This window comes from Perissodus microlepis, chromosome 8, assembly GCF_051167445.1.
Source record: "Perissodus microlepis isolate ML-2025 ecotype Zambia chromosome 8, ASM5116744v1, whole genome shotgun sequence".
NCBI classification, from domain to species: Eukaryota; Metazoa; Chordata; class Actinopteri; order Cichliformes; family Cichlidae; genus Perissodus; species Perissodus microlepis.
In genome coordinates, this window is record NC_140468.1 from 1,354,711 (window position 1) to 1,380,944 (window position 26,234).

Sequence of the window (26,234 nt, forward strand, 5' to 3'; positions counted from 1 at the left end):
ATGCCCCAAATAAGGATGAACCATCTTTTTTTAATAACCTGTTCTGCACGCTGTCAGCACTTAGTGGTCAATATATTTTAGCGGGAGACTTCAATTGCACTCTGAACCCAAGTATAGATAAATCATCACATTTAGACAAATCTCATAGCCAGAGTAGGGAAACCATTCTTCAGTTTGCTAAGGAATTAAATCTTATGGATATGTGGAGAGACAGGAATCCTGGTGTATCGACATATTCATGTTATTCAAGCACACATAAATCATACTCACGAATAGACTACTTTTTAATCTCAGCAAGTCTGTCCTATAAAGTGAACGGTTGTGATTATGGCAGTGTCCTTATCTCAGACCATGCCCCAGCCAGTCTGGTCTATTTGGATCCAGGGCTAGTACGAGATCCCCCAAAATGGAAATTTCAGCAAAAATGGATGAAGGACAAAGACCTAATGGCGTACCTTGACAAACAAATTACTGATTACTTTGAGCTCAATACTTCTGAAACATCTCCGTGTATTAGATGGGAAGCATTCAAAGCCTTCATTAGGGGCCAAATAATTAGCTTCACAAGCTCAAAATCTAAGAAGGCCAGACAAAAGCTGAAATTATTGGAATCAAAAATTAAAGCTACTGAGGATATGTACTTTAAGAACCCCTGTCCCAAGCTGCACCAAAGTTTGCTGTTATTAAGAACCCAATATAATGAAATCTCAGCTTCAAAAGCTACAGCTAACTTATTAAAACTTAAGCAGTCCGTTTTTGATCAAGGGGAGAAATCAGGTAAAATTCTGGCTTGGCGTATAAAACAATTCCAATTAGAAAGATCAATTACTGCACTTAAAAATGATAAAGGGGAAACGATCTCTGACCCTGCTGCAATAAGTGACTCTTTCAAGGTCTATTATGAAAGGTTATACAGTTCTGACTTAAACCCAGGTGAACCAGACCCCAATTTTTTCTCTTTTCTTGACAATATGAATATCCCCAGAATAGAAGAAGAGGAATCCTTGAGACTGGGGGCTAAATTGACTCTGGACGAAATCTCAGAGGCAATAATGAGTATGAATTCTGGAAAGGCTGCAGGGCCAGACGGTCTGCCAATTGATATCTATAAAAAGTTTGTATCCAAATTAAAGGCACCCCTTTTGGAAATGTTTTCTGAATCTGCTCAAAAGGGGATACTCCCACCCACTCTGAGAGGGGCCTTAATTACACTTCTTCCCAAACCTGGAAAATCGAATGATAAATGTGAAAACCTGCGGCCAATTAGCCTCTTAAACTCAGATTTAAAGATACTCTGTAAAATTCTAGCAAAGAGACTGGAGGGCCTTTTGCCAGACATCATCAAGGAAGATCAAAATGGGTTCATGGTTGGGCGTCAGGGATTCCACAATGTTCGACGAGTGTTAAATATTTTACACGAGCAAGGGGGGTCTTCAGATACAGCTTTCTTGGCACTAGATGCCGAGAAGGCTTTCGATAGGGTGGAATGGCCCTATTTGCTTGAGATTCTTGGTCGCTTTGGTTTGGGAGTGGGATTCTGTAACTGGGTCAGGCTTCTATATAATAACCCATATGCAGAAATAATTACCAATAATGTTATCTCAAAACCAGTTGAGATTGGAAGAGGTTGTAGACAAGGTTGCCCCCTATCCCCCCTTTTATTTGTAATTGCAATTGAACCACTTGCTATTGCTGTAAGAGAACACGGTATGATCACGGGTATAGAGATCGGAGGGCTCGACCATCGAATAGCTCTTTATGCTGACGATGTGATCCTCTTTCTTAAAAATCTGGGAAAATCTATTCCAGCCATTTTAGACCTAATTGGAAAATTTGGACATATTTCTGGTTATAAAATCAATAAATCAAAATCTTCTATAATGCTTTTGAACTCAGAAGAAAGGATGAATCCACCTAAATACACCTGCCATTTTAGAAATGTGAATCAGTTTACTTATCTAGGTATTCAGATTGTCCCGAAATTGGAAGAGGTGGTGAACCATAATTATAGTCCAATTATGACTGACATATCCAAATCAGTGGAGAGATGGTCGAGTCTCCAAATTTCACTGATTGGTAGAATAAATATACTAAAGATGAACGTGCTCCCTAAGCTTCTGTATCTGTTTCAGAATATCCCCTTGCCACCCCCCTCAGACTTTTTCCTTAAAATAAGAAAACTGTTTAATCAGTTTTTATGGAATAACAAGCGTCCCAGACTTCGCTTATCACTTTTATACTTGCCCTTTGATGCAGGAGGGCTGCAATGTCCTAACATGGTTTGGTATTACTGGGCAGCCCAGTTAAGAACTATAATGTTCTATTATGCTGCAGAAAAGCCCCCCGCATGGAGAACTATTGAGTCTCTCTCTCTTAGGCTTCCACTTCCTACATATGTATACTCTGATAAATATAATAAACTCAAGGACATTACGCTTAATCCTATAGTTAAAAACATGATTTATATCTTACATGTCACTCAAAGATATTTAAACGTAAAATCTCCCCTCTCCGTTTTTAGCCCGATTTGGGGCAACAATTATTTTGCCCCGGGTAGGGCGGACGGTGGTTTTAAAATGTGGGCAGACTCGGGGCTGGGACTGGTGAAGGATGCTTTCGGGGGTGATGGAAGACTTTTAAGTTTTGAACAACTAATCTCTAAATTTAATATTCCCCGAAAGCACTTTTTCAAATACCTACAGTTTAGGAGTTTTATCAGGTCTTATCATAATGATTTTACACATATTCCCCCGCTGTCCACATTAGAGAAAATCCTAACCAAAAACCCCACTGGTAGAGGGATGATATCTGAATTATATAACTTGATGATGACATCCTCTCCTGATTCATCTGCTGCTAAGCTTGAAGCTTGGAGGTATGACTTACAGGAGGAATTGACAGTGGAACAATGGAGTAGAGCATGTAAGCTAGCCCAAACACAGACAGGGAACACATGTCTAAAATTGCTACAATTTAATTGGTTGATGAGAGTGTACATAACACCAGAAAAACTTAACAAATTTAATATGCAGATTCCTGATATCTGTAATAGATGTGAAGAAGATAAGGGCACATTGCTCCACTGTTTATGGTCATGTCCAAAAATAAAGGAGTTTTGGGAAGAGGTTAGAGCAATGATAAAGGAGATTTTGTCAATTAAACTTGTGATGGATCCCAAACTTTTCCTACTGGGATTATATCCTGTAGGGTGTAACATAAATCATTTTGAAAAAATCTTCATAAACATGGGAATACTACAAGCAAAGAGAGTGATAGCTCTAACGTGGAGGAGTCTTGGCAAACCAAGTATTTCACATTGGTTCAAAGAATTGTCTTTATGTTTACCATTAGAGAAAATTACATATACTCTAAAAGATAAACAAGAAATTTTCCAGAAAATTTGGGGGCGCTACATCCAGTATATTGGGAATAAAGATCTATCTGGTTTACTGTGTGAGACAGGGACAGCCTAGCTATTCCCTGTACAGGACCACAACCATATGCTGCAATCTGAAAATTATTCTTTAAAATCTGTCAGAGGTCTCATGGACTCAAGTGCTTGCATTGAATGTACCTTGTGTTTCGTTTATCGTGTAAATTTGTTTGTGTATGTACTTTATGTATGTATATATGTAAAACTTTAATAAACATAATGTTGAAAAAAAAGTAGGCCTGTAGTTGCAAAAGGACAGTTCTCTCTAATATTTTAGATAAAAACGGAAGTTTAGAGATAGGCCTATATTTCGCAAGGTCAGTATGGTCGAGGCTAGTTTTCTTTAGGATAGGTTGCACCACTGCATGTTTAAATGCAGATGGGACATGGCCTGCGAGTAATGATAAATTAATCATTGATAAGAAATGAGGCCCAATTAAATGGTAAATGGCTTGTATTTGTATAGCGCTTTACTTAGTCCCTAAGGACCCCAAAGCGCTTTACACTACATTCAGTCATCCACACATTCACACACTGGTTCAATTACATCGAACCCATCCTTTAAAATCCGGGATTGGAAGAAATCATGAGCCGAGTTTGAACTTCTCAATTGATCAATTATGCTTTAAGAGTAGAAAGTGAGATCGGTTCAAATTTGTAGAAGTTGGACGGAGATCCTCCAGGAGGAAGAGGATTCACCACAGGAAGATGAGGGAGGTTTTTAGAGGTGAGATTTTCCTCGTAAAATAATTTAAAAATTGCTCACAGAGAACTGGGGAGGCAAAGTCTACTTTATCAGGGCAAGGATCGATCGCAGAATTGAAAATTTTAAACAGGACCCGGGGGTTATGGGTGTTAGTCACGATGATGTCGGACAAAAAAGCCGCTTTAGAAGTCTTAACAGAGTCCTGATATATAGTGCGGCTGCTACGTAAAAGGGATACCTGAAGCTTATCTTTTTTCCACCTCCTCTCAGATTGACAACAGGTACGGCGTAACGTCTCGTATAGAGTCATTTAACTGGAGTTGAGTGGAGGATCTAGGACGGTTCATCTTCACGGGGGCCACTAGGTCCAAGGTGGTGGAGCATGCGGATAACATAGCATTCATAATCTCCAAAAGTTGATTCTGTTCATCTGGACGTAGCGTTTTGTGGGAGAAACGTTTCGTCACTCATCCAGGTGACGTCTTCAGTCTCAGCTGACTGCAGGTTTCCAATCTTATAAACAGTACATTTGCATAATGACTGAAACCAGCCCACTGAAGGAACAATGGGCTGGGAGGTCAGTTCCTTAATCTTAATTATGCAAATTCTCATGACCATTGATCAACAACCACTGACCAAAGGCCACTGATCAAAGGCCACTGATCAAAGGCCACTGACCACTGAGTCCCATTCACAGAGAGTTGGGGAATGGCTGCAATCACAGCATTGTAAGATGGTGACAGATGCACCCTTAGGCCCCTCCTCGATTCAGAGATGGTCTTTCCCTTTTCACGTAAATGGCCTCCTTGACTCCGCCCTCAAACCAGCGTTCCTCCCTGTCCAGGATGTTACATCCCCATCACTGAAAGAGTGTCCACTGGCCTGTAGGTGTGAATAGACTGCAGAGTCCTGGCCTGACAAGGTGGCTCTTCTGTGTTGTGCCATCCTCTTAGCCAGAGGTTGTTTGGTTTCCCCGATGTATAAATCCTGGCACTTAACAGCGTACACTATGTTACTCTGTTTGTGTCGGGGGACCCGATCCTTGGGGTGGACCAGTTTTTGGCGCAGCGTGTTTTGGGGTTTGAAAGCCACAGAGACCTGGTGTTTAGAAAGAATGCGTCTCAGCTGCTCCGATACCCCTGACACGTACGGGATCACTACAGGTTTTCGCTTGGGCAGCGGTTGTCCTTCTCTCCTGGATAGGGCTGCCACGAGTAGTCGACTAGTCACGATTACGTCGACTATCAAAATCGTCGACGACTGATTTAATAGTCGACGCGTCGTTTGAAGCTTTGTAAGATCCCAAAAGACGCAGGAATAAGTAGTAGGATTTAAGAGTGTAATAACGGACTGAAACAGAAGATGGCAGCACTGCATGTACAAGGATGCCAGCTGCCGTTAAACCCCGAAGAAGAAGAAGAAGCTGTGTCCCAGAATTCATAGCGCGGCCCAGCTCAGTTTCCAACAACGGCGGCAGCTAGTTAGTTTTAATATTACTCTTATTATTCTTTCTGGGTCACAAAATAAACGTTTAACATATTTTCAGGCGAGAATGTAGCTGTGTAAACCTCAAATATCTGCTCAGTTTATCAAGACACCACATATTTTCAAAAGCGCTCCGACGTTTTCGGAGACGTCTGTTACCCACTAGCTCGATAGCGAGCCGGGGTCGAGGCTCACTAGAGCCGTGAGAACACCGGACTCCCGGCAAATTGTTTTCAAACCCACCGCTGTCTTTCGCTACTCAGGTTAAACATGATATATAAGTCCTTTAGATAACTTAAAAATTTTATTGTTTGGCTTTTTTAATATTTTATTTGTTCCTGAGTAAATCGGTTTGGCTGAGATTAAAGTTATAGTTTTTACACAGCTGAATAAACGTCAAGCAGACAGCTGATTATCAGAAGTGTGAGATGCTCGAGAATATACTCCGGTGTCCTGTTATATTTTAGATAGCAAGGAGTTTATTAAACTTCACCGAAACAATCTGCAAATTTCATTAAAATTTAACAAACTATCATCTTGTCTTTATTTTTAGTTAGCACAGACCTGAAACACTTAAAGCTGTAAGCTAATGATAGTTATATAAGAGCAGATGCTGCTGGTGCAATAAGCTGTACGTTTTACGTCCAATGGATGATGATCTGATTAGTCGACTAATCGCAAAATTAATCGTTTGTGGCAGCCCTACTCCTGGATCGGCTGGAGCTTTCTTTAGGAGCCTTCCCAGCTTTGACAAAAGTCCAGCTGGGATAACCACATTTACTCAGGGCCTTCTTGATGTTCTTCTGCCTCCCTGGCTGCTGTGTCAGTGGGGATGGTGTTCGTTCTGTGTTGTAGCGTCCTGATGACGCCCAGTTTGTGCTCCAGTGGATGATGAGAGTCAAACCTTAGATACTGATCCGTATGTGTAGGTTTACGGTACACGTCAGCTTTTAGATGTCCCCCATTACTGATGGAAATCTCACAGTCTAAGAAGGCTAACCTGCCACTTTTCATATCCTCCCTGGTGAATTTGATGTGTCGGTCCACCGAGTTAATGTGATCCGTGAAATGTGGAACGTCCTGAGATTTGATTTTCACCCAGGTGTCATCCACACATCTGAACCAATGGCTTGGTGGTGTTCCAGGTTAGGATAGCAAAGCCCTCTTTTCCACTTCTTCCATGTACAAATTGGCCACGATGGGTGAAACTGGGGAGCCCATGGCACACCCATGTTTCTGCCTGTAGAACTGACCCTTGTATGTGAAGTAGGTGGAATGAAGACACAGCACTCTTGGTCGATGCTGAGAGCGGTCCTGTTGCTGAGGTTGGGGTCATCCTGTAATCTCTTACGGACTACCTCCAACGCTTCCGTGACTGGGATGCAAGTGAAGAGAGATGTAACGTCGTACGAGACCATGGTTTCATCTGCCTCCATAATGACATCTCTCACCTTCTCAACAAAATCCAAAGAGTTCTGGATGTGGTGTTCAGAGCTGCCCACCAGCGGGTTGAGGATCGAAGCCAGAAACTTGGAGATGTTATAGGTAACGGAGTTGATCATGCAGACAATCGGTCTTAAAGGTGCTTCCTGGTTATGTATCTTCGGTGAACCATACAGACTTGGTGTAGACTCCCCTGGGTACAGCCTGTGGTATGAGGTCCGATCAATAGCCTTGTCTTGTTCTAACTGCTTCAGACAGTCTATCACCCTCTTCCTGTAGCCACTTCCTGGGTCTCATTTCAGGGGCTCATAAGTATTTTCATCACTGAGCAGTGACAAAATTTTCTCATGATAGTCTTTTTGGTTTAGCAATACTGTGCACCTGCCCTTGTCTGTCAGAAGGATGATACTGTTGTTGTCATTACTAAGTGATGTGAGTGCCTTCCTCTCCTCCATGGTGATGTTGGATGCTGGGGGCTTCGCATTGCTGAGACAGGCCGACACTTTCGTCCGTAGTTGCTCTGCTTCCACTTCTGCAATGTTGTTGTTATGAATTGCTGTTTCTGTGGCTGTGATCAGCTCCACTAAGCTCCACTAGCGGGATTTGTCTCGGTGTGACAGCATAATTCAACCCTTTAGCAAGGATGTTTTTCTCTGTTTGGGTGAGCTGTCTGTCAGACAGATTCTTCACCTACTTGTCCACATCCTCGGTGTCACATCCTTGTCTCTTCTGGTCACTGAGGACACTCTCCGTATTTTGTGGTGGTTTCCGACGTACAACAAGTAAGTCAAACTTCCTTTGCTGCCTGGTCTTAGACTTCTTGTGCTATGCTAGATGAGCCTAATAAGTAAAGTCAAACACGTTTTTAAGAGTATTCTCATCTAACAGCATTGTCAGTCTCTGTCGGATCCGCTCCTCTTGAGATTTTAGCATGTCGATGGTAAAATTTGTTTGCCTCACCCGTTCATTAAGCAGCTGATGCTGTGCCTTCTGGAGGATTTTTGTTGCCCGGAAGCCTTTAACTGAAGAGCTCATTTGCAGACTTTTAGGAGTAATCCGGTTTTGTCGGCATCTGAGGCTGAATCTCAGGTGGTTCCTGTAGTCCGCCCTCTTACGTGCTGTTTGCTCATACTGACGTACAAGCTTTAGGCAGTCCTCGCCAAAGTGGGTTAAAACGTCTTGATGCATGCTCAATCATCCAGAAAAGTAAATCTCCAAAAGTTGATTCTGTTCATCTGGACGTAGCGTTTTGTGGGAGAAACGTTTCGTCACTCATCCAGGTGACTTCTTCAGTCTCAGCTGACTGCAGGTTTCAATCTTATAAACAGTACATTTGCATAATGACTGACACCAGCCCACTGAAGGAGCAATGGGCTGGGAGGTCAGTTCCTTAATCTTAATTATGCAAATTCTCATGACCATTGATCAACAACCACTGATCTGTGATTGCAGCCATTCCCCAACTCTCTGTGAATGGTACTCATGGCCATTGATCAGTGGTTCCTTTGTCAAGGAACTGACCTCCCAGCCCATTGTTCCTTCAGTGGGCTGGTTTCAGTCATTATGCAAATGTACTGTTTATAAGATTGGGGAAATAAATAAATAAATCTATCTGATCGAGGAATCCCTCATCTTTGGAAAAGAGTTTATTACAGAGAAATGGCTCTTTCCAAAATAAAAGCTATACTATACGCTTCTTCTGGGCTATATTCTCAGCAGCATATTAAACATATCAGGTCCCCATAAGGAGAATCCTGTGCTAACGGCTGTCTAAATGACTCGGGTAAAGTTTGTAGCATGCGTGCTTGTTGTTTTTGTCTGCTTCCACTTGTCTTTGCACCAGGATGATGTCGGAGTAAATGTGCAGTCATATTCGTTGTGTTCCCACTAGTGCTGTCAGCGTTAATCTGAAATGACGTTAATGCCACAACGCGGCAAATCTCCGTTAACGAGCTACCGCGGATCGCCCCGTGTGTGGGGCTGGATGGCGAGCTAACTGCGCTAACGCACTAGTTCCCACACAGTTCAACGGTTCAATATCGATACGAGTATCGATGCACACCTAATATCTATCATGGCTAAAGCACTTCTGGATGGATGCAAACTGCATTTCGTTGCCCTGTACCTGTGACATGTGCAATGACAATAAAGTTGAATTCTATTCTATTCTATTCTAATAGGATATTATGGTCGACAGTATCGAACGCTGCACTGAGGTCTAGCAGGACAAGCACAGAGATGAGTCCACTGTCAGAGGCCATAAGAAGATCATTTGTAACCTTCACTAAAGCTGTTTCTGTGCTGTGATGAGCTCTGAAACCTGACTGAAACTCTTCAAATAAACCATTCCTCTGCAGATGATCTGTTAGCTGTTTGACAACTACATTAATTAATGGCAGGACTTCTTTGAGCAGTCTTGTAGGAATGGGCTCTAAAAGACACGTTGATGGTTTGGAGGAAGTAATTATTGAAGTCTAAGGAGCTTGGAAAGAAAAAAAGCACCTGGACTTCTTTAAGTTGCTTGAAGACGTTTCACCTCTCATCTGAGAAGCTTCTTCAGTTCTGAACTGAAGAAGCGGAATTATCTCTAATGATTAAAATGTTATTTGTGAAGAAGTTCATGAAGTCATTACTAGTTAACGTTAAAGGGATGGTTGGCTCAACAGAGCTCTGACTGTTTGTCAGCCTGGCTACAGAGCTGAAGAGAAACCTGGGGTTGTTCTTATTTTCTTCAATCAGTGACGAATAGTAAGATGTTCTGGCTTTGCGGAGGGCTTTCTTATAAAGCAACAAACTATTTCTCCAGGCTAAATGATCTTCTAAATGAGTAATGAACCATGGAAGATTGTGTTTGGTCTTGTTGTATTCTTTTCCTTTTTCTCTGTTTTTTTTTTCTTTTTTCCTTTTAGCAGTTTCTGGTTGGTTTATTCATGTTGATAGTCCAAGGTCTTCTTAGTATTGGTATAGCTTTTGGATTCTGTTCATGTTAAAGTTTATATTTAAGTACCTGAGATTTAGTGTACCTCACCTCCCCTGTGTTATTTTTATCCAATTATCAAGTTTGTATGTTAGAATGTGCCGTTTTCTGTTTCTTTATTTCTTACTTTACTTTGGGTTAGTCTCTGTTGGTATTTATCTCACCTGTGTTTCCCAGGTGTTTCCTCTCTGCCGCAATCACCCCTTTGTGTATGTTCAGTTGCTATCTGGTCCAAATATCTGTTTGCATGCCCTAGTGTTACCCGTTTCCATGTTTGCCTTTGTATGTGGTTTCATTTTCCCCTGTAGACTATGTAACTCATTAGCTAACTGGATTTCTGTTTTGTCTTTTGGACTTTTTATCAGCCTAAACACACAGCTCATCTGTGTTGCACTTAGCATGGTGGGGCTTAAGGCATTATCGTCCATTTACTTACAAATCAGTTGACAGGTTTGTAAACTTGTAGCTTTAGTTTGTTTACACAAAAAAATAAACTAAACTGAAGTGAAGAAGGTGTTGTCTTTATGACTATTGGAGAACTTACAGGATTTACTTTGTGGCTAGCTGCTAGCCTGTACAGACCTTTGCATATCTATAGTAACAAAGCAGACGTGGCTACTGGAAGTTTTTTTAACTCAAACTTGCAGCGTACACATGGTAGTTGGTTCAGCTCAGATCACATGTACACCATGAATGAACCACTCTGGAGTTAATTTGGAACCGCACCAAAATCACCTCCACCAAAGGGTGTTGGTGCAGTTGTTTTAGGCCACACTCGAGTGCGCATACTGTGTTCGCATCTGCACAAAAGAATAATATACAGGGTGAACCAGAGTACGATGAATGGATGAACCAGAAAGGAACCAGAGTATTATGGACTAAACACCCTAAGACTGAGGCTTTGAAGTAAAACTGTGTGTCGGTCTTTGGCTAATTAATAAGCTGGAGTGAAAGATTCACTCAGCCTTCAACTCAGCCTGTACTTTTTGTTAAATCATTTACTAATAGGACTTAGAAGAGAGAGGTCTAATGTCTGATAGTCTACATTTAACTGTCCTAGTACAGTTGAAAACGGCTTTATTTGTTTTCTTGTTTAGGTGGTCTGGGCCCAGACACAGTCTCTTGGTGGTTTGAGTTGGGTGTTTATTGCCACAATTCAGCCAAAATAAGTAAAGTCTCTATTAAAATGAGTTGCTGAATTTGCAGGTCCATGCCTATTGTAAGTGGGTTATGGTTTGAGAATGGCTTGGACACATACAGCTGGACCAGTCACCCAAAGGATTAGTGCTGTGATTGATTAGTCAATATAACCCTTGTTATATATAACCCAGAGAAAGGCGGAACATGTGAGTGCTATAAACCAGCAGTCCCCAACCCCCGGGCCACGGACCAGTACCAGTCCGTGAGTCGTTTGGTACCGGGCTGCGAGAGTTGAGGCTTGGGTGTGAAATTCACATTTTCAGGGTTTCCATGGGTCTTTTCCTGTGTGTTATGAATACATCTTTTTTTTTTTTGGTACCAGTGCTGGTTTTATTTCGTTGTATTTATCCGCGACACCTTAAAGGCCGGTCCGTGAAAATATTGTCGGACATAAACCGGTCCGTGGCGCAAAAAAGGTTGGAGACCACTGCTGTAAACCATAAGATATGTTTGCCATCAACATGCAGGAACCAACTTGGTTATGTTACCATACCATCCATATACCATCCCTCCGGTAAAGCCCTCTGTGCTCCAGAAGCAAGTTAATGTTATTTATAATAGCCACCTTGTAGTCTCTACAGACTGATGACATCCAGGCAATCAAGCTGTGCAGGTGGACGAAACCAACCCCCTCCGTCTTTTGATATCAGATATCATTTGTCCCCAAATAGACTGGTTCAACTTGGGTTGGTTCTTTATAACCTCTGGGATTTTACCGGCTACTTCCGAAACCCCAGCACCAGGAAAATTATTTAGCAAAAGTTCAGTAAAAAAGAAAGGCCAGGAAACAGCTCATTTCACCAAGAGAACAGAATTCATAAATATTCTGAATGAAGTAACATCAAAATTGTACAACTTTCACCTGTGGTGCAGTTTTTTACGTTATTGCATTGCACTTTTCAAATGAATACTGAGTTGTTAATGTCCCCTCTTTTATTGTATAATGTGGCATTATGTTTCTACATCATCTCCTGCTGAAATTTCTTCCTGCAACTTGTAGCATCATCATCTGCAGATGGTTTGTTGCATTGACATTTTAAGAGGTCTTTGTTGTGTGTCTTTATATTTTTGTCTGCTGTTTGTGAGGAGTTTCCTGAGAACAGCTGCTGCCATAAAGAATAAACTCAGGGGTGCAGGAACAGGTTATTGACTGACTGCAGCCTGAGTCTCCATCACTGAAATAGACACAGATGTGTTTCTCTTGTCTAAAGCCTCTGAGTTAATTTGTTTGAGACGATGTTCAGATGCAGTCAGAGGCTTTTGGAAGCCAACAAATGCAGATTAAATTTGCTTTTATTTAGTCAAACGTGGGTGTGTGTTCGTGTTGTCGATGTTTTCTGGCAGGAGCTCGGTTTCTCTTCAGTTTATAGTTTGTCAAGATTGATTTGTCTCAGATTGACACAACATACTCACAGATGGAAACCTCCGCAGGAAATTCTGCTCTGCTGAATGTGGAGAGGAAATGAAAAACAGCTGAAAATTAAAAGATGTAATGTCTGCAACAGTGAGCATGTGTTGTTAAAATAATTTCTAACCTTATCATTCATTGGACTGTAAATGGACTGGTTCTTATCTAGCGCTTTTCTACTCTGTCTGAACACTCACCATTCACCCATTCACACCAGCACTTTTTTGTCTATGCTGTCTCTAAGTGCTTACTATCTAACAGTCACACACATTCATACTCCGGTGGATGCATCGGAGAGCAACATGGGGGTTAGTATCTTGCGAGCATTGTGCTGCATCAAATATCCTTCCACAGATGTTTTATTGTCGCTGCAATGGTGCTGCCGTCAACAGATTTAGGTCAGCGTTTTCCTGAAAGGAGCGCAAACTCGTGGAGGCGGACTGATCTGCTGAAATATAACTATGCCACAAGCACACAGATCTTCATTAAAAGTGTAACTACATGAAACTTCAGTTAAGCCACAATGATATCAGCCACCTATAATGGCTGATTGTGGAGGTTTCCATCTGGAGCCTCAGTGATGACAGACTTCTCTCTAATTATTTCCATGATTGTTTACTTCATTGAAGCCGGTATCAATCTGAAATTTATTCATTTATTTTTCATGCGACTAGTTCTTTTGATTCATCAGTTTAGATTCAGAGTGTTGTTGTGCTACCTACCTTACAATATATGAGCTTCCTCCGAAGGGTGGCTGGCCTCTGCCTCAGAGATAGGGGGAGAAGTTCGACCATCCGGGAGGGGCTCAGGGTAGAGCTGCTGCTCCTCCACATCGAAAGGAGCCAGCTGAGGTGGTTCGGGCATCTGACAAGGATGTCTCCTGGGTGCCTCCTGGGCGAGGTTTTCCGGGCATGTCCCACCGGGAGGAGGCCCCGGGGCAGACCCAGGGCACGCTGGAGAGATTATATCTCTCGGCTGGCCTGGGAACGCCTTGGTGTTCCCCCGTACAAGCTGGAGGAGGTGGCTGGGGAGAGGGAGGTCTGGGCTTCTCTGCTTGGGCGACCTGGCCCCGGATAAGTGGAAGAAGATGGATGGATGTTTAATCTGAAGTGACTGCTTACACCCTCACTGTCAACCCTCTTTTTTATTCATTGGAAATCAGTTCAGCATTCGAACTCATACATACAAACTCTTCTCTCCTGTTGAGCTTGAATAAAATCTATTTTTACTAAGCAGAAAGAGCAGAAGACATGTGGACACTCAGTTTTTAGGCTTCGTGAAATATTCTTCAGTACACTGATGAAGATCAGAAGCATCCATTTCTTATTCTGTGTGCAGATCACATCAGGAGAGACAACACAAAGACAAGAGATGTCGAACCTGAAGACTCTTCTTCCTCCTCGCTCCCACTACACCTCCTGTCTTTGTCTCCTCTCCCTCTCCCCACAGCTCTTCCTCCATCGGGTGAGTCTGATTTGATCCTCATTGTGTAATTAGTGTGTTGGTGGAGTCACAATTGCTGCTTTCGCTAATTTCACAAGCTGTATATGGATCACGTGGTAAAGCCACTTCCTGTTTACAATGCTGTGTGTTTCCTGTCTGCAGTCAGAGTAAATTAAATAAGATAATCGTATAATCCATTGATAACAGGATCTGGTTGTGATACCATAGCAAGTTCAGGTTCTGGTTCCATGCTGTGATTCTGATTGTGCAGTAGGGCTGTGCGATATGACCAAAATCTCATATCCCTATATAAGACATTTATCGTCCTGACAACGATATATATCACAAAAATTTGACATTTTCTGCTAATTCACTGAATCTCGGCCAGCTCGACTCACGTGAAGTGTTTTCAGCTGGGCGTCGTTTACCTGGAGTCGAGTGGGTTTTTTTTCTTTCATAGGTGGTACAAGAGGTTTGTCGTGTTTGAGTCTGAGGTGGGGCCAGTTTGCACCATAATTTGCATAGCTCAGTTTTCTGGTCTGCGTCAGACTTTTCATAAACAAACCATGTCCATGCTACAGAAGTAGCCCCTCGTTTAGGAACAAGGTCCTCGATTTGTTTTGACTGGTCCTTCTGTTTGTCACCATTTCAGTTTATTTGGAAAATCTTAACAGGATCTTGAGCTTTATTGTGAAAGGTTTATGTGGAAAATAAATGAGAGGACGGTGGAGCCACACAATGGTTTTACCGTCGTTGTTGCTAACGACAGCGCATAAAAAGAGTCACTTGTCCATCCGTAGTGTGGTTATATTAAATATAAGAGAAAAAGAGAACTTTAATACAGCCACTACAGTGACCGTCAAAACATGAAAAAATAGTGCTGTAAACAGTTTGTTTTGTATGCATATAATATGAAATGATAGATGTTTTCATATCATCATCCAATATATATTGTCATATCGAACAGCCCTATTGCGCAGATCTCTGCAGGTGTGGTGATATTGAACAGCTTGTTATGCGTCTCCTCTTCTGGCTGCGTTCATCTGTTTTTCAGCTGCTCATCACTGCTGTTGTGTATTTTTCATTTTTCTTATTAAAATCCAGCCGTACTCGATTTGACGCTGTGTATCTGTTCTGGTTTTTTGCAGCAGCGAAACAAATCTGCAGCTCAGCGTGTCATTACTGAAAATAAAGTGACTAACAGCCTCACAGACTCAAAACAGATAATAAACAGCAGTGGGGAGTCTATCGTCCACTGAGGAGTATGAAAACAAATATTTTTCCACAGTTTCTGTCTGACATCAGGTAGCTGCAGTGTGTGACTGATTTTATTAGCATCTGCTGCTGATCATAGTCTTCTTACTTTGACTGCTATAGTCCATCAAAAAAAGAAAAGAAAAGAAAATCACATAATAATTCCAAAAAGTTTAGGAAGTTAAATGTGTACCAGTGTTAGTCAGTCTCAGATGTTTCACTGTTTCTGCTGCTGTGTGCAAAATAACAGATTCATCAGCTTTTATAAAATGTAAAGCAGCTCATTACAGTGCCGCGTCTTTCAGCTGTGTTTGATTAGCCTGAGTGTGTGTGTGTGTGTGTGTGTGTGTGTGTGAGTGTGTGTGTGTGTGTGTGTGTGTGTGTGTGTGTGTGTGTGTGTGTGTGTGTGTGTGAGAGAGAGAGAGACTAAGATTTCTCAAAGGCATTAGTTAATTTTCTTCCCACAATCCCTTGCTCCTCTGAGCCAGTCGTGTGTGTGCAGCTGTTACGTGTTTGCTACGATGCGTAGGGTTGGCTTCCAGGCCCCTCTTCTCTGGACACCCTCTCTTCTTTTAAGATTAGGCTTCATTTTTGCGAAAGCATATAATTAGGGTTGGATCAGGTGACCCTGGCCCTCTCTTAGTTATGCTGCAACAGGCTCAGGCTGAAAGACTTTGCATTATGAGAGTTTTTTCTTCACTCTCCTTTTTTCTCTCCCCAGGTGTTTATATACAACTGTCATGATCCTTTATCTTCTCTCTGTGACAAAATCATTTTTTAAAGATTTTTTAAAGCAGTCAGTGTTCACCGTTCACATTTTTTAGATTCCAGTCTGAGTTTAGACCATCAGAGAGCAGAAGTGGATGCTGAGCTCTCAGCTTGTATATTCTTGGGCTGTTGAATCATTGGTCACTGCATCCTGTTAAACAGACTGAAGCAACTGATGTGGCTGTGCGTTAGTCCTATCGAGAGCATCTACATGTTGTAACTGTGTGCTATCACCCAGGGGAATCCTAAATGTAAGGAAGCATCAGTAATGTTCACTTCTGTTATTTGTGCTTCTTGCTTTTTCTTTGTAGTGGAGTGAAACCAATCAGACCAGGAGTGACATGTTTAGCCGCATGTTCTCCTTAAACTGCTGGCTGTCTGAGTGGTGTCCCAGAAACGATGTGGGCTTCATAGATAATTGGCAAACCTTCTGGAGGAAACCTGGTCTTGTTAGGAGAGACGGCATCCATCCCACTTTGGATGGAGCAGCTCTCATTTCTAGAAATATGGACAAATTTATTAAACCCCCCAAAATATGACTATCCAGAGTTGGGACCAGGAAGCAGAGTTGCAGTCTTACACGCCTCTCTGCAGCTTCTCTCCTCCTGCTACCCCCCCAAAAACCCATCTCCATAGAGACTGTGTCAGCTCCCAAACAGACAAAAAACAAACTAAAAACCAGCAACAAACAACTTAAACATAAACAATCACAAAGAAAGAACAGTACAGTATCCACATCTGAACCAAAGAGTAAAACAGTGAAATGTGGATTATTAAATATTAGGTCTCTCTCCTCCAAGTCTCTGTTAGTACATGACTTAATAATTGATCAACAAATTGATTTACTCTGCCTTACAGAAACCTGGTTGCAGCAGGATGATTATGTTAGTTTAAATGAATCAACACCCCCGAGTCATTCTAACTACCAGAAACCTCGAAGCACAGGCCGAGGGGGCGGTGTGGCAGCAATTTTTCACACCAGCCTATTAATTAATGAAAGACCAAGACAGACTTTTAATTCATTTGAAAGCCTGATGCTTAACATTGTCCACCCCAGCTGTGAAACTCAGAAACCAGTCTTACTTGTTATCATCTATCGTCCACCTGGGCCTTACACAGAGTTTCTGTCTGATTTCTCAGACTTTATATCTAATTTAGTTCTGAGCTCAAATAAAATAATTATTGTGGGTGATTTTAACATCCATGTAGATGCTAAAAATGACAGCCTCAACATGGCATTTAGTCTGTTATGTTGGTAATTGGTAAAGGATAAGCGGAAGCAAATGGATGGATGGATAGACTCAATTGGCTTCTGTCAAAATGAACCCACCTCTTTAATCACACTCTAGACCTTTTACTGTGAGGCAACAGTGCTAACCACCATGCCACCCCCTTGAATGCACATATTAAACAAATATGTAAGACTGCTTTCTTCCATTTGTGCAACATCTCTAAAATTAGAAATATCCTGTCTCAGAGTGACGCTGAAAAACTAGTTCATGCATTTATTACTTCCAGGCTGGACGACTGTAATTCATTATTATCAGGATGTCCAAAAAACTCCCTGAAAAGCCTTCAGTTAATCCAAAATGCTGCAGCAAGAGTCCTGACAGGGACTAGAAGGAGAGAGCAGATTTCTCCTGTTTTGGCTTCCTGTTAAATCCAGAATTCAAAATCCTGCTCCTCACATACAAGGTCTTAAATAATCAGGCCCCATCTTATCTTAATGACCTTGTAGTACCATATCACCCTATTAGAGCACTTCGCTCTCGCTCTGCAGGCCTACTTGTTGTTCCTAGAGTATTTAAAAGTAGAATGGGAGGCAGAGCCTTCAGTTTTCAGGCCCCTCTTCTGTGGAACCAGCTTCCAGTTTGGATTCAGGAGACAGACACTATCTCTACTTTCAAGATTAGGCTTCAAACTTTCCTTTTTGCTAAAGCATATAGTTAGGGCTGGACCAGGTGACCCTGAATCCTCCCTTAGTTATGCTGCAATAGACGTAGGCTGCCGGGGATTCCCATGATGCACTGGGTGTTTCTTCTTCACTCACTGTGTATTAACAGACCTCTCTGCATTGAATCATTAGTTATTATTAATCTCTGTCTCTCTTCCACAGCATGTCTTTATCCTGTCTTCCTTCTCTCACCCCAACCAATCACAGCAGATGGCCCCGCCCCTCCCTGAGCCTGGTTCTGCTGGAGGTTTCTTCCTGTTAAAAGGGAGTTTTCCTTCCCACTGTCGCCAAAGTGCTTGCTCATAGGGGGTCATATGATTGTTGGGTTTTCTCCGTATCTATTATTGTAGGGTCTACTTTACAATATAAAGCGCCTTGAAATGAGTATTGGTGGCGCTGTATGAATAAAACTAAACTGAAACAAATGATAAAATCAGCGATCGGAGAGGACGAGAGTGTTTTGTCTGTGTTGGCCTCGGTCACCTGTGCCCCTCTTTCCTGCCTCATGTCAGTTGGGAAGAGTGTTAGATAAACAGTTAAGAAATGGATAGAACTAGCTTTAGTCTTGTCACTTTTTAAGTATATCAGATAGTCCGCAATGAGTAGCAATGCTTGATGGTGTTGTGAGAACTCAGTTTTAAAAGGTTGGGTTAAAGAGGACAGAGTCCAAATTGCCATTATGCCATCTGTGTTTGAGTGTGTGTGTGTGTGAGAGCATTTTTGGACAGTGTTTGTGTTTACCAAGCTCAACACTGAGCAGAGCTGACGGGCTGGTAGCTGCAGATCTCAAACGTGAAGTCCTGAAATGGAATGGCTAAGAGGACTTCTGCTTATGTAGAAGATAGATGACACAGAGTGACTTCAGCACCGTGATTCCAGCTTCATTAACAACTTCTCACACAAGACAGCAGATCCACATGCTTGAACTAAGCCCAGTTTAACTGGCATCGACTTTTTCAGTGTGGATTCACGGTGCTTGTTTTTCTCATTGTTGTTCAGTTAAATCATGAAAGTGTTGTGTGGATGTGTAAAAATAGCCATGGCAGGTTTTACAGATTACAGACCATAAAACTAGATGGCCTCAGTGGTGTTCTTAAATGGCTTCATTCGTCCACATCTGCAGATAGTTTTTTAAGGTTCTGGGCAGGTGGGTTTTCTAGTTTTATCAGCCGATGCAGAACATTACTATTAAGTAAAACAACAGGTAAGATGCCATCAGACAAAATCAGGTGAGATAAAAAGAAACAGAATTGCTCTTCATTTCTATTCATTTGCACTAATAAGTACTGAAAAATCCCTGCATTTGTAAGCATTAAATATACAGTAATATGACATGTTGCAACAAGATCACACATAAATCATGTCTGGTGTTAGAAATGTATCAACATTCACAATATGGAAAGAGTACTTGGCCTTTACAGGAGTTGCTCAGACATGAATATTCCAGCACACAGTTTCTGTGTTGATGTTAATCTCTGTAGTGGTTGAGTCAGCAGAGTGCTGGTGTTTTCTCACGATGAGTTTCAATACTCACTGACCACACTCTGTAACTTTGCATGGCCTGACACGTTGAGGTTGGAAGCATGAAGAGACTTACTCATGTTGTTCTACATGGATATATTGAATACCTACTCTCAAATTATTTCTGATAAATCAGAATTGTTACTGTGATAGCACTGCTGTGACAGTTGGATGGCCACCTGCACATGTACGTTTTTGTTTTCATCCATGGAACTTACCTTCATGCCCTGCATGGTTGGAACGCCAGGACTGACATAAGGAATTAATTAAATACACCATTAAATAATTAATTAAATGTGCCAATAATTAATTAACATTTTAAATAATTAATTAAATAAATATTTACGACACATTTAATTAATTAATAACACATTTAAATAATTATTGACAATTTTAAATAATTATTTAATGATTTATTTATTTAATTCATTTTGGCACTTTTGTCCCCTTCATGTCTCACCTTGAAATCATTTCATCTGTCAGCCTCACCCATTAAACTAAGTGGGCGGGGTTAAAGCTGCCACTGCAGCTTCTCTAACATTTGATTGGTTGCCGTGCAAAGTAAGTCAAGACAGGTCGATCCTAGATAATGGATTGCTTGTGTGGACTTGGGGCAGCCAGGTATCCCAGAATGCAGATCAAATCACAGGCAGCAATGTTGGTGGTGTAAAGTTTTAAAATACCCATTTTTCTGTCACCAGCTACACTTTTAACAGTGTTTTAGCCGCGAATGTCGCGCCGTAATCGTCACGTCTGGTCAGGTTGTCAACATAGAACATGTTTGTGCTCAGATGTTTTCAGAGATGTCACTCGCTCTGCTAACAGTCAGCTGACAGAGAGCACCGAGCTTCTCCTCATAAATGAAATGGTGAAGCATTAATTTAACCCCTAAAGGGGCTACACCTTCAAGTATATCATGCATGATATCAACACTTATGTTTTCTGTTACATGAAAATACTGAAGGTTATTCAGACAGGAGTCCTCTTTCACACTTGCTTGGTTCGTTTAGGCTGACATGTTCCTGATAACTGTCTTTGGTGTGCAACTCAACTTTGTCTTCATCACATATCAACTGTGCATCTGCTTTGTCAATCATGCAAAACTGACAGAATTTGTTTGCAGAGAAACTTGCAAGGTAGCCACAAAGTGAATGAATTGCCAAATTGTCTGCTGTTAACACACAAACTGTACCATATAGTTGATGGCTGTGACCTTTTAAATCCACAATTAGACCAGAATCTTCAAGAAATCTCAAGTCTTCAAGAAGTGGTTGCAAAATCTTGTCAAATCCATATACCTCCCTGTCAACTGAGTTAAACAAAAGACACAAAGTAAAGTTGTATTTGAAGAGCATCAGGGTACATTTTAAACAACGGGTGTGAGGAGAAGTGAGAGCCATCACAGTAATCACGTATTTTGGCATCAGTGTTCTTCTTATTCTGAACAAAGAGGTCCTGTATGTCCTCATGATGGAATAAAAACGTGAGCGTTTAGATGACTGATACATACTGGTATGTATCTGCTGCCTGTTTCATCTGACCATCTTATCTTACAGTATCTGACCTGTGACCCAGAAAAATTTCCTGTGGTTTAACAAGGGAAAACTTCTCAGTGAAGTATTTGTTCCTTTTATGTTGTGTCTACATCTTCAAATATATTTTTAGCACTTTCAAACTCCTTCATTAATGCTTGAACAGCCTCACTGTCTACATCCAAGCTACTCAACAAAGCAGCAGTTGACTGTTGCAAACAGTCTACAGTTTTCTCAAGCAACTCCTTTGTACAGTTTACACTTCTTGTAACATCTGTAAAGTAATATTTGATGATGCATACATCTGTGCCACAAAAGAAGCAGCACATTCACCAAGATCAGTATAGTTTTTTAACTTTGATACTGCACCTGCTACATCACTGGGCATCTCCAAAACATCAGGAACTAGATCATCAGTTTCAACTGAACTGTTTGATGTCTCTCCTTGGTAAGAAGGTTGAACTGAGTCAGCATCCACTGAAGATGAAGTAGAATGAGATCTATGCAGGTGCTTTGAAAATGAATTTAAGTTATAATACGTCCTTGGGCAGCCAGCTTGGCTACATATAATTTTCAGGTTTTGTCCATCTGATAAGCAGTGTATTTGACGAAGATGCCAAATGAGGTTTCTCACCTCTGTGAACAGAGACTCTCTACATTTTGGACAGGTGAACATTTTACTTGCATCCTTTAATCTGTGCAATCAGCTCCAGTACTTTGGTTTTCCTTTGGGTGGACAGTGGCGGGTCATAGACAAACTCAAAGAAGGTGAAGACTGAGCCGAGCAGTGCTGGATAGGACAAGGACCCAATACAGTTTGAAAAGCTTATCCACAGCACACGTCCGGCCATCATTCAGAGGAATGGTTGCTTTGTCATTCTTGGCAACAATGACGTACTGCCTGGTTGCACTGTTTAGATCCCCGATGCATATCGGCTGGGGTTGGTGTGTTGTGGATGATGCTTCAGGATCACTGCAAAGGCTTGGAGATGGGGAAGATAAAGATAGATTTTTAGAGAAGTATTCAGTGAGGTTTAGACAAATGCTTTCCTCAGGTAAATACTGTGTGAACCTTACTGAATACATATCAGTGCAAGAACAACCAAGTGCGTTATAGCTGATTTAAGGCTGCAACGACTGGCACCAACTGGTGGGAGCAGGTGTGTTAACACTACGAGGGCAGTGCAACAAGCCTCATCTAATGAAGAAAAGCAAGGTGTAAAATGATTCAAAATACAGAAATGTGTTATTTAGTCAATTATGAGATGTACAACAAAAATGACTTTCTCTTTTGTGAATAGATGAAATCAGAAACGCAGAGGCTTAAGGCACCTAATTTGGCTTATATGTGCAGCCCAAGGCCACATAATTTAAATTCTTTAGTTTAGTCTAGTCTCTAGGAATCCACAATAAGAGACTGGATCATAATAATGCTCCTGAGAAAGAAAGGACAGAGGTCTATGGGTAATATACATTATTAAATTGCTAAATTTACTTACAAATCCTTCCCCCTGTCCTGCCACTCGGACACTCAGGGATGGAAAAGTGGTGATGATGAGGGTAACTGGAAAACAAAGGTAACCTTTTTTACTTCTGTGCACTTCAACATTTTTAAAGGAAAACATTCATTGCAAAATTTTAACAAAGCACAGTAAGGTGCTATACTTACTAACCACACCTCTCCACCAAATCCCCAATGCAAGTCTTCACAAGAAGCTTCCAGGATGGCACTGACAGGGCACCTGTAGTTTCATACTCCTTAAGAATCTGTGGGGCTTTCCTCTTGAGTAGTGACTTCAGGGGTTGACTTTGTTCTTCTGTGGTAATGGTAGACTGTGTAAAGGCAACACCAGACACTTTACCTCTCTGCAATAATCTTCAAAGTCATGACAGCAAATTTCCACAGAGCATAGAAGCAGGAGTTTACTCAAAAAGCTGCAGCGGAAGAAGGCGGTTTCTTAATTACCGTGATTATAACGCAATGACTAAAAGAAATTCTGAATAATAATTAAATTGATTTTATCTTATAGTTGCTACTTGGTGAATAAATCTGATCCTGACTAATAGTTAATAACTGTTAAAACACAATTTTTGACTTAGGAAACTGGAGAAATGCAAAGTGTACCTGACTTTGTCTAATCTCCCCAAGAGAGGTTTCCATCGGTGGCCCTCCGGCTGACAGGACGATATGGAATCTATCAAAGTCCTTAACGTCTACCTCACTGTCAACATCAATATATTCCATGAAATCAGTGTTATACTTTAGCAACCTATCAAGCACACAGCGCATGTGCTGAGCTTGGCTTTGACCTATGATGTCTTTGGCACTGCTGACATGAAGAGTTTTTTTTACAAATCTCTTTCTCATCTATAAAAGTGGTTACAAGGACTTTGACAGATTCTAAGTTGTCATATGTGTGCTGAAAAAAAGAAACACATGGCTAAATAAGTAAGATAATTTGCTTGGTCAAGTTGCTGTTGTTTGTTTTTTTTAATAACACTGACTATTACTTAGTCAGAAGTTCTGCATGAAAAAGAAACTATATCAGAGCATGTTTCCAGCAATAAGCCTTAAAAAAGAATGCACACATACTCTAGTTAATCATACTAGATGCAAAAACTGCTTTAACTGCTTAAAAAATAATTATCTCTGTCAATATGAGGTATATTTCATGTTAACCAGTAGTGCTGGGCGATATGGAAAAAATATTTAACACGATATGAATTATTTTATATCACGATAACGATATATATCACGATATACCACAATGTTTCCAGTTATTCTCTGAAAAGTTTGACAAATTTCATTGCTCACTTTTCTGCAACTTTATTTTGAAAAGATATTTAACGGAACTGTCACAATTGAGAAACATACATTTTAGTGTAAATGTATCAAATGAAAACAGCTGTGGCCTTCAGGTTTGTTTGTTTTTTCAAAAACGTACATTTAAAATGAATTTTCAAAATAAAGTGCACAACAGTTTCAAGTTTCTGAGAAGAAAACTCAGATTTGCACAAAAGTTCAGTTTTTAAACACAAATTATTTCTTAACTTTCTGAAATCTGTAACCTTGTAGTGCAAAGTTTGCAAATCAGTATAAAGTGACAAAAATAAGCATCACGGTTGAACAGAACTCTGTTTAAGGCATTAACCATAAATTAAAGTGCAAACAGAAAATGGCTACTTTGCAGAAGTAGATATGTTACTGTTGAATTTATAGATTGCGTGCAAGGAAGATTAGTTGGTCAACTGTGTTTGGCTTAAGACATGACCTCTTACATGTGATGATGTTCCCACTCACACTGAAAGCCCTTTCAGATGAAGAACTAGTAGCAGGAATGCACAAGTACTTTTTGGCCAGCCTGGCCACCAATGGAAAGTTTGTCTCATGCTGCTTCCACCACTCCAGCAGGTCAGTCTCTGAGTCAGGCCCAGGTGTCTGAAGATACACGGAGAGCTCCAGTTCAATGGATGCTCTGCTGGGTTAGGAGTGGGTGATGGACTGACCTGCCTTTTTGAAGTAGCTACCTAAACTTTTCGTTGTGGAACGGGGGAAGCTCCAGATCATGTTCAGCAGCTGGGGGTGAACTGGAGGCTGCTGCTGTTTGTGCACTTTCTGGTGCTGTTGCTCCCACCATGTCCACCAGCTCTGCTGCAGCTCTCATCTTTATGAACTCCACCCTCTCTTCCTTGATGTAGGCTGTCTTAAACCGTGGGTCAACAAGTGTTGCCATGTCTGGGAGGTTGTTAGTGGCATGGTCATCATACTTTTCATTGAGGTACTTGAGGATGCCGTCTTTGACTGCTTTTGTGAGCTCCGTGTCTCTATTCTTCTGACAGAGGATTTCGTTGTTGGAGAGGTGCAGAACTGGCTTCAGAAAAGATATACTGACGTAACTCTCCCCTGACAAAGCGTCAGTAAACTCGAACAGTGGACCCAGTGCCTTGTTCAAGGACTCTAGCAATGCCACGTCTTGCCAGCTTGGCACCAGATGTCTTGTCTAAGTCAAATAGCAAAAAAGAAAGGGGGGAAAAAGGTTACTTTCATGAGGTGGTGAATCTAAGCTGCAAACATAATCAAAATCCACAATGAAAAGACTCAGTGTACAATGTCCAGTGGCTATGTCTCACCTTCTTGTCTGCAAGGAGAACCTGTGAAAGAGCTTTCTCCTGCTCCAGGAACCTCTCTATCATCATCTGCCACGAGCCTCATCTTGTAGGGCTTTCAGTGATGAGCTGATGAGGAGGCAAGTCCAGCACTGCTTGCGCCTTGGCCAATTCACGTTTTTTCTTCCATGACTTGGAGAAGGCACTCACCACCTTTTTACACACTCCACCTGCTCGTTCCACAGCCTGTTTTGTAGATACTGGTGTGAGAGCTTTTAGAGCATTCTCTGCTGAAATACAACAAAAAAGGATGTTATAACATATTTTGACAGCAACTTTATTTTTTATCATAATGTATGACTTATGAATTGATTTAATAATTAGATACTGTGAGCAGCTAGTATCACAATTCATTCTTTACCGTGACAGGCAAATAAATAAACAATATGAATAAAACCGGTTCAATAATGTTTTGTACATGGGCTGATGTAATTTAGATTTACTAATATTTTTGTTGCTACTATATTACTCTCAACAATATTACACTAAGCCATTTTTAGATTGTTTTACACTAACCAATGGCTAGCTGTAGGCGGTGACCAAAGCATTGTAGCCGTTCCCACTGGTTCAGTTCGATTGCAGAGATGTTGTTAGTGGTGTTATCCGTGGTGACACTGACAAGGTGGCATTCTCCAGTGTATCTCTCAGACCTAGACACATTAATTCTTAATTAGGGGTGACTCAGAATTACTACAGCCAGAACAGTAGCTGAAAATATTTGTTTTTCTAACATGCATATCATATATGTTAGGAAAATATATATATATATATATATATATGTATATATATATATATATATATATATATATATATATATATATATATGTGTGTGTGTATGTGTATATATATATATATATATATATATGTGTGTGTGTGTGTGTGTATATATATATATATATATATATATATATATATATATATATGTGTGTGTGTGTGTGTGTAT

The 26,234-nt window shown here is 41.0% G+C and overlaps 1 protein-coding gene and 1 long non-coding RNA gene across 4 annotated transcripts in view; one reads left to right on the forward strand and one right to left on the reverse strand.

Moving 5' to 3' along the window:
- The window catches only part of tcerg1l (transcription elongation regulator 1 like), a 101,891-nt gene that overhangs the window by 13,854 nt on the left and 61,803 nt on the right, over positions 1-26,234 (forward strand). For 2 of the 3 annotated variants that reach the window (XM_084936958.1, XM_084936957.1), the window contains exon 5: positions 13,991-14,116. The exons of the other annotated variant lie outside the window; for it this stretch is intronic. In XM_084936958.1, coding sequence (XP_084793084.1) covers positions 13,991-14,116 — 126 coding nt within the window. The remainder of the gene's footprint in view (positions 1-13,990; positions 14,117-26,234) is intronic. 3 annotated transcript variants of the gene reach the window in all.
- Positions 22,814-26,234, reverse strand: part of LOC146380999 (uncharacterized) — a 9,706-nt gene continuing 6,285 nt past the window's right edge. Inside the window, exons 2-3 of the long non-coding RNA XR_014800973.1 lie at positions 23,250-23,544; positions 22,814-22,957 (exon numbers count right to left, since the gene is read on the reverse strand). This is a non-coding gene — a long non-coding RNA (uncharacterized LOC146380999). The remainder of the gene's footprint in view (positions 22,958-23,249; positions 23,545-26,234) is intronic.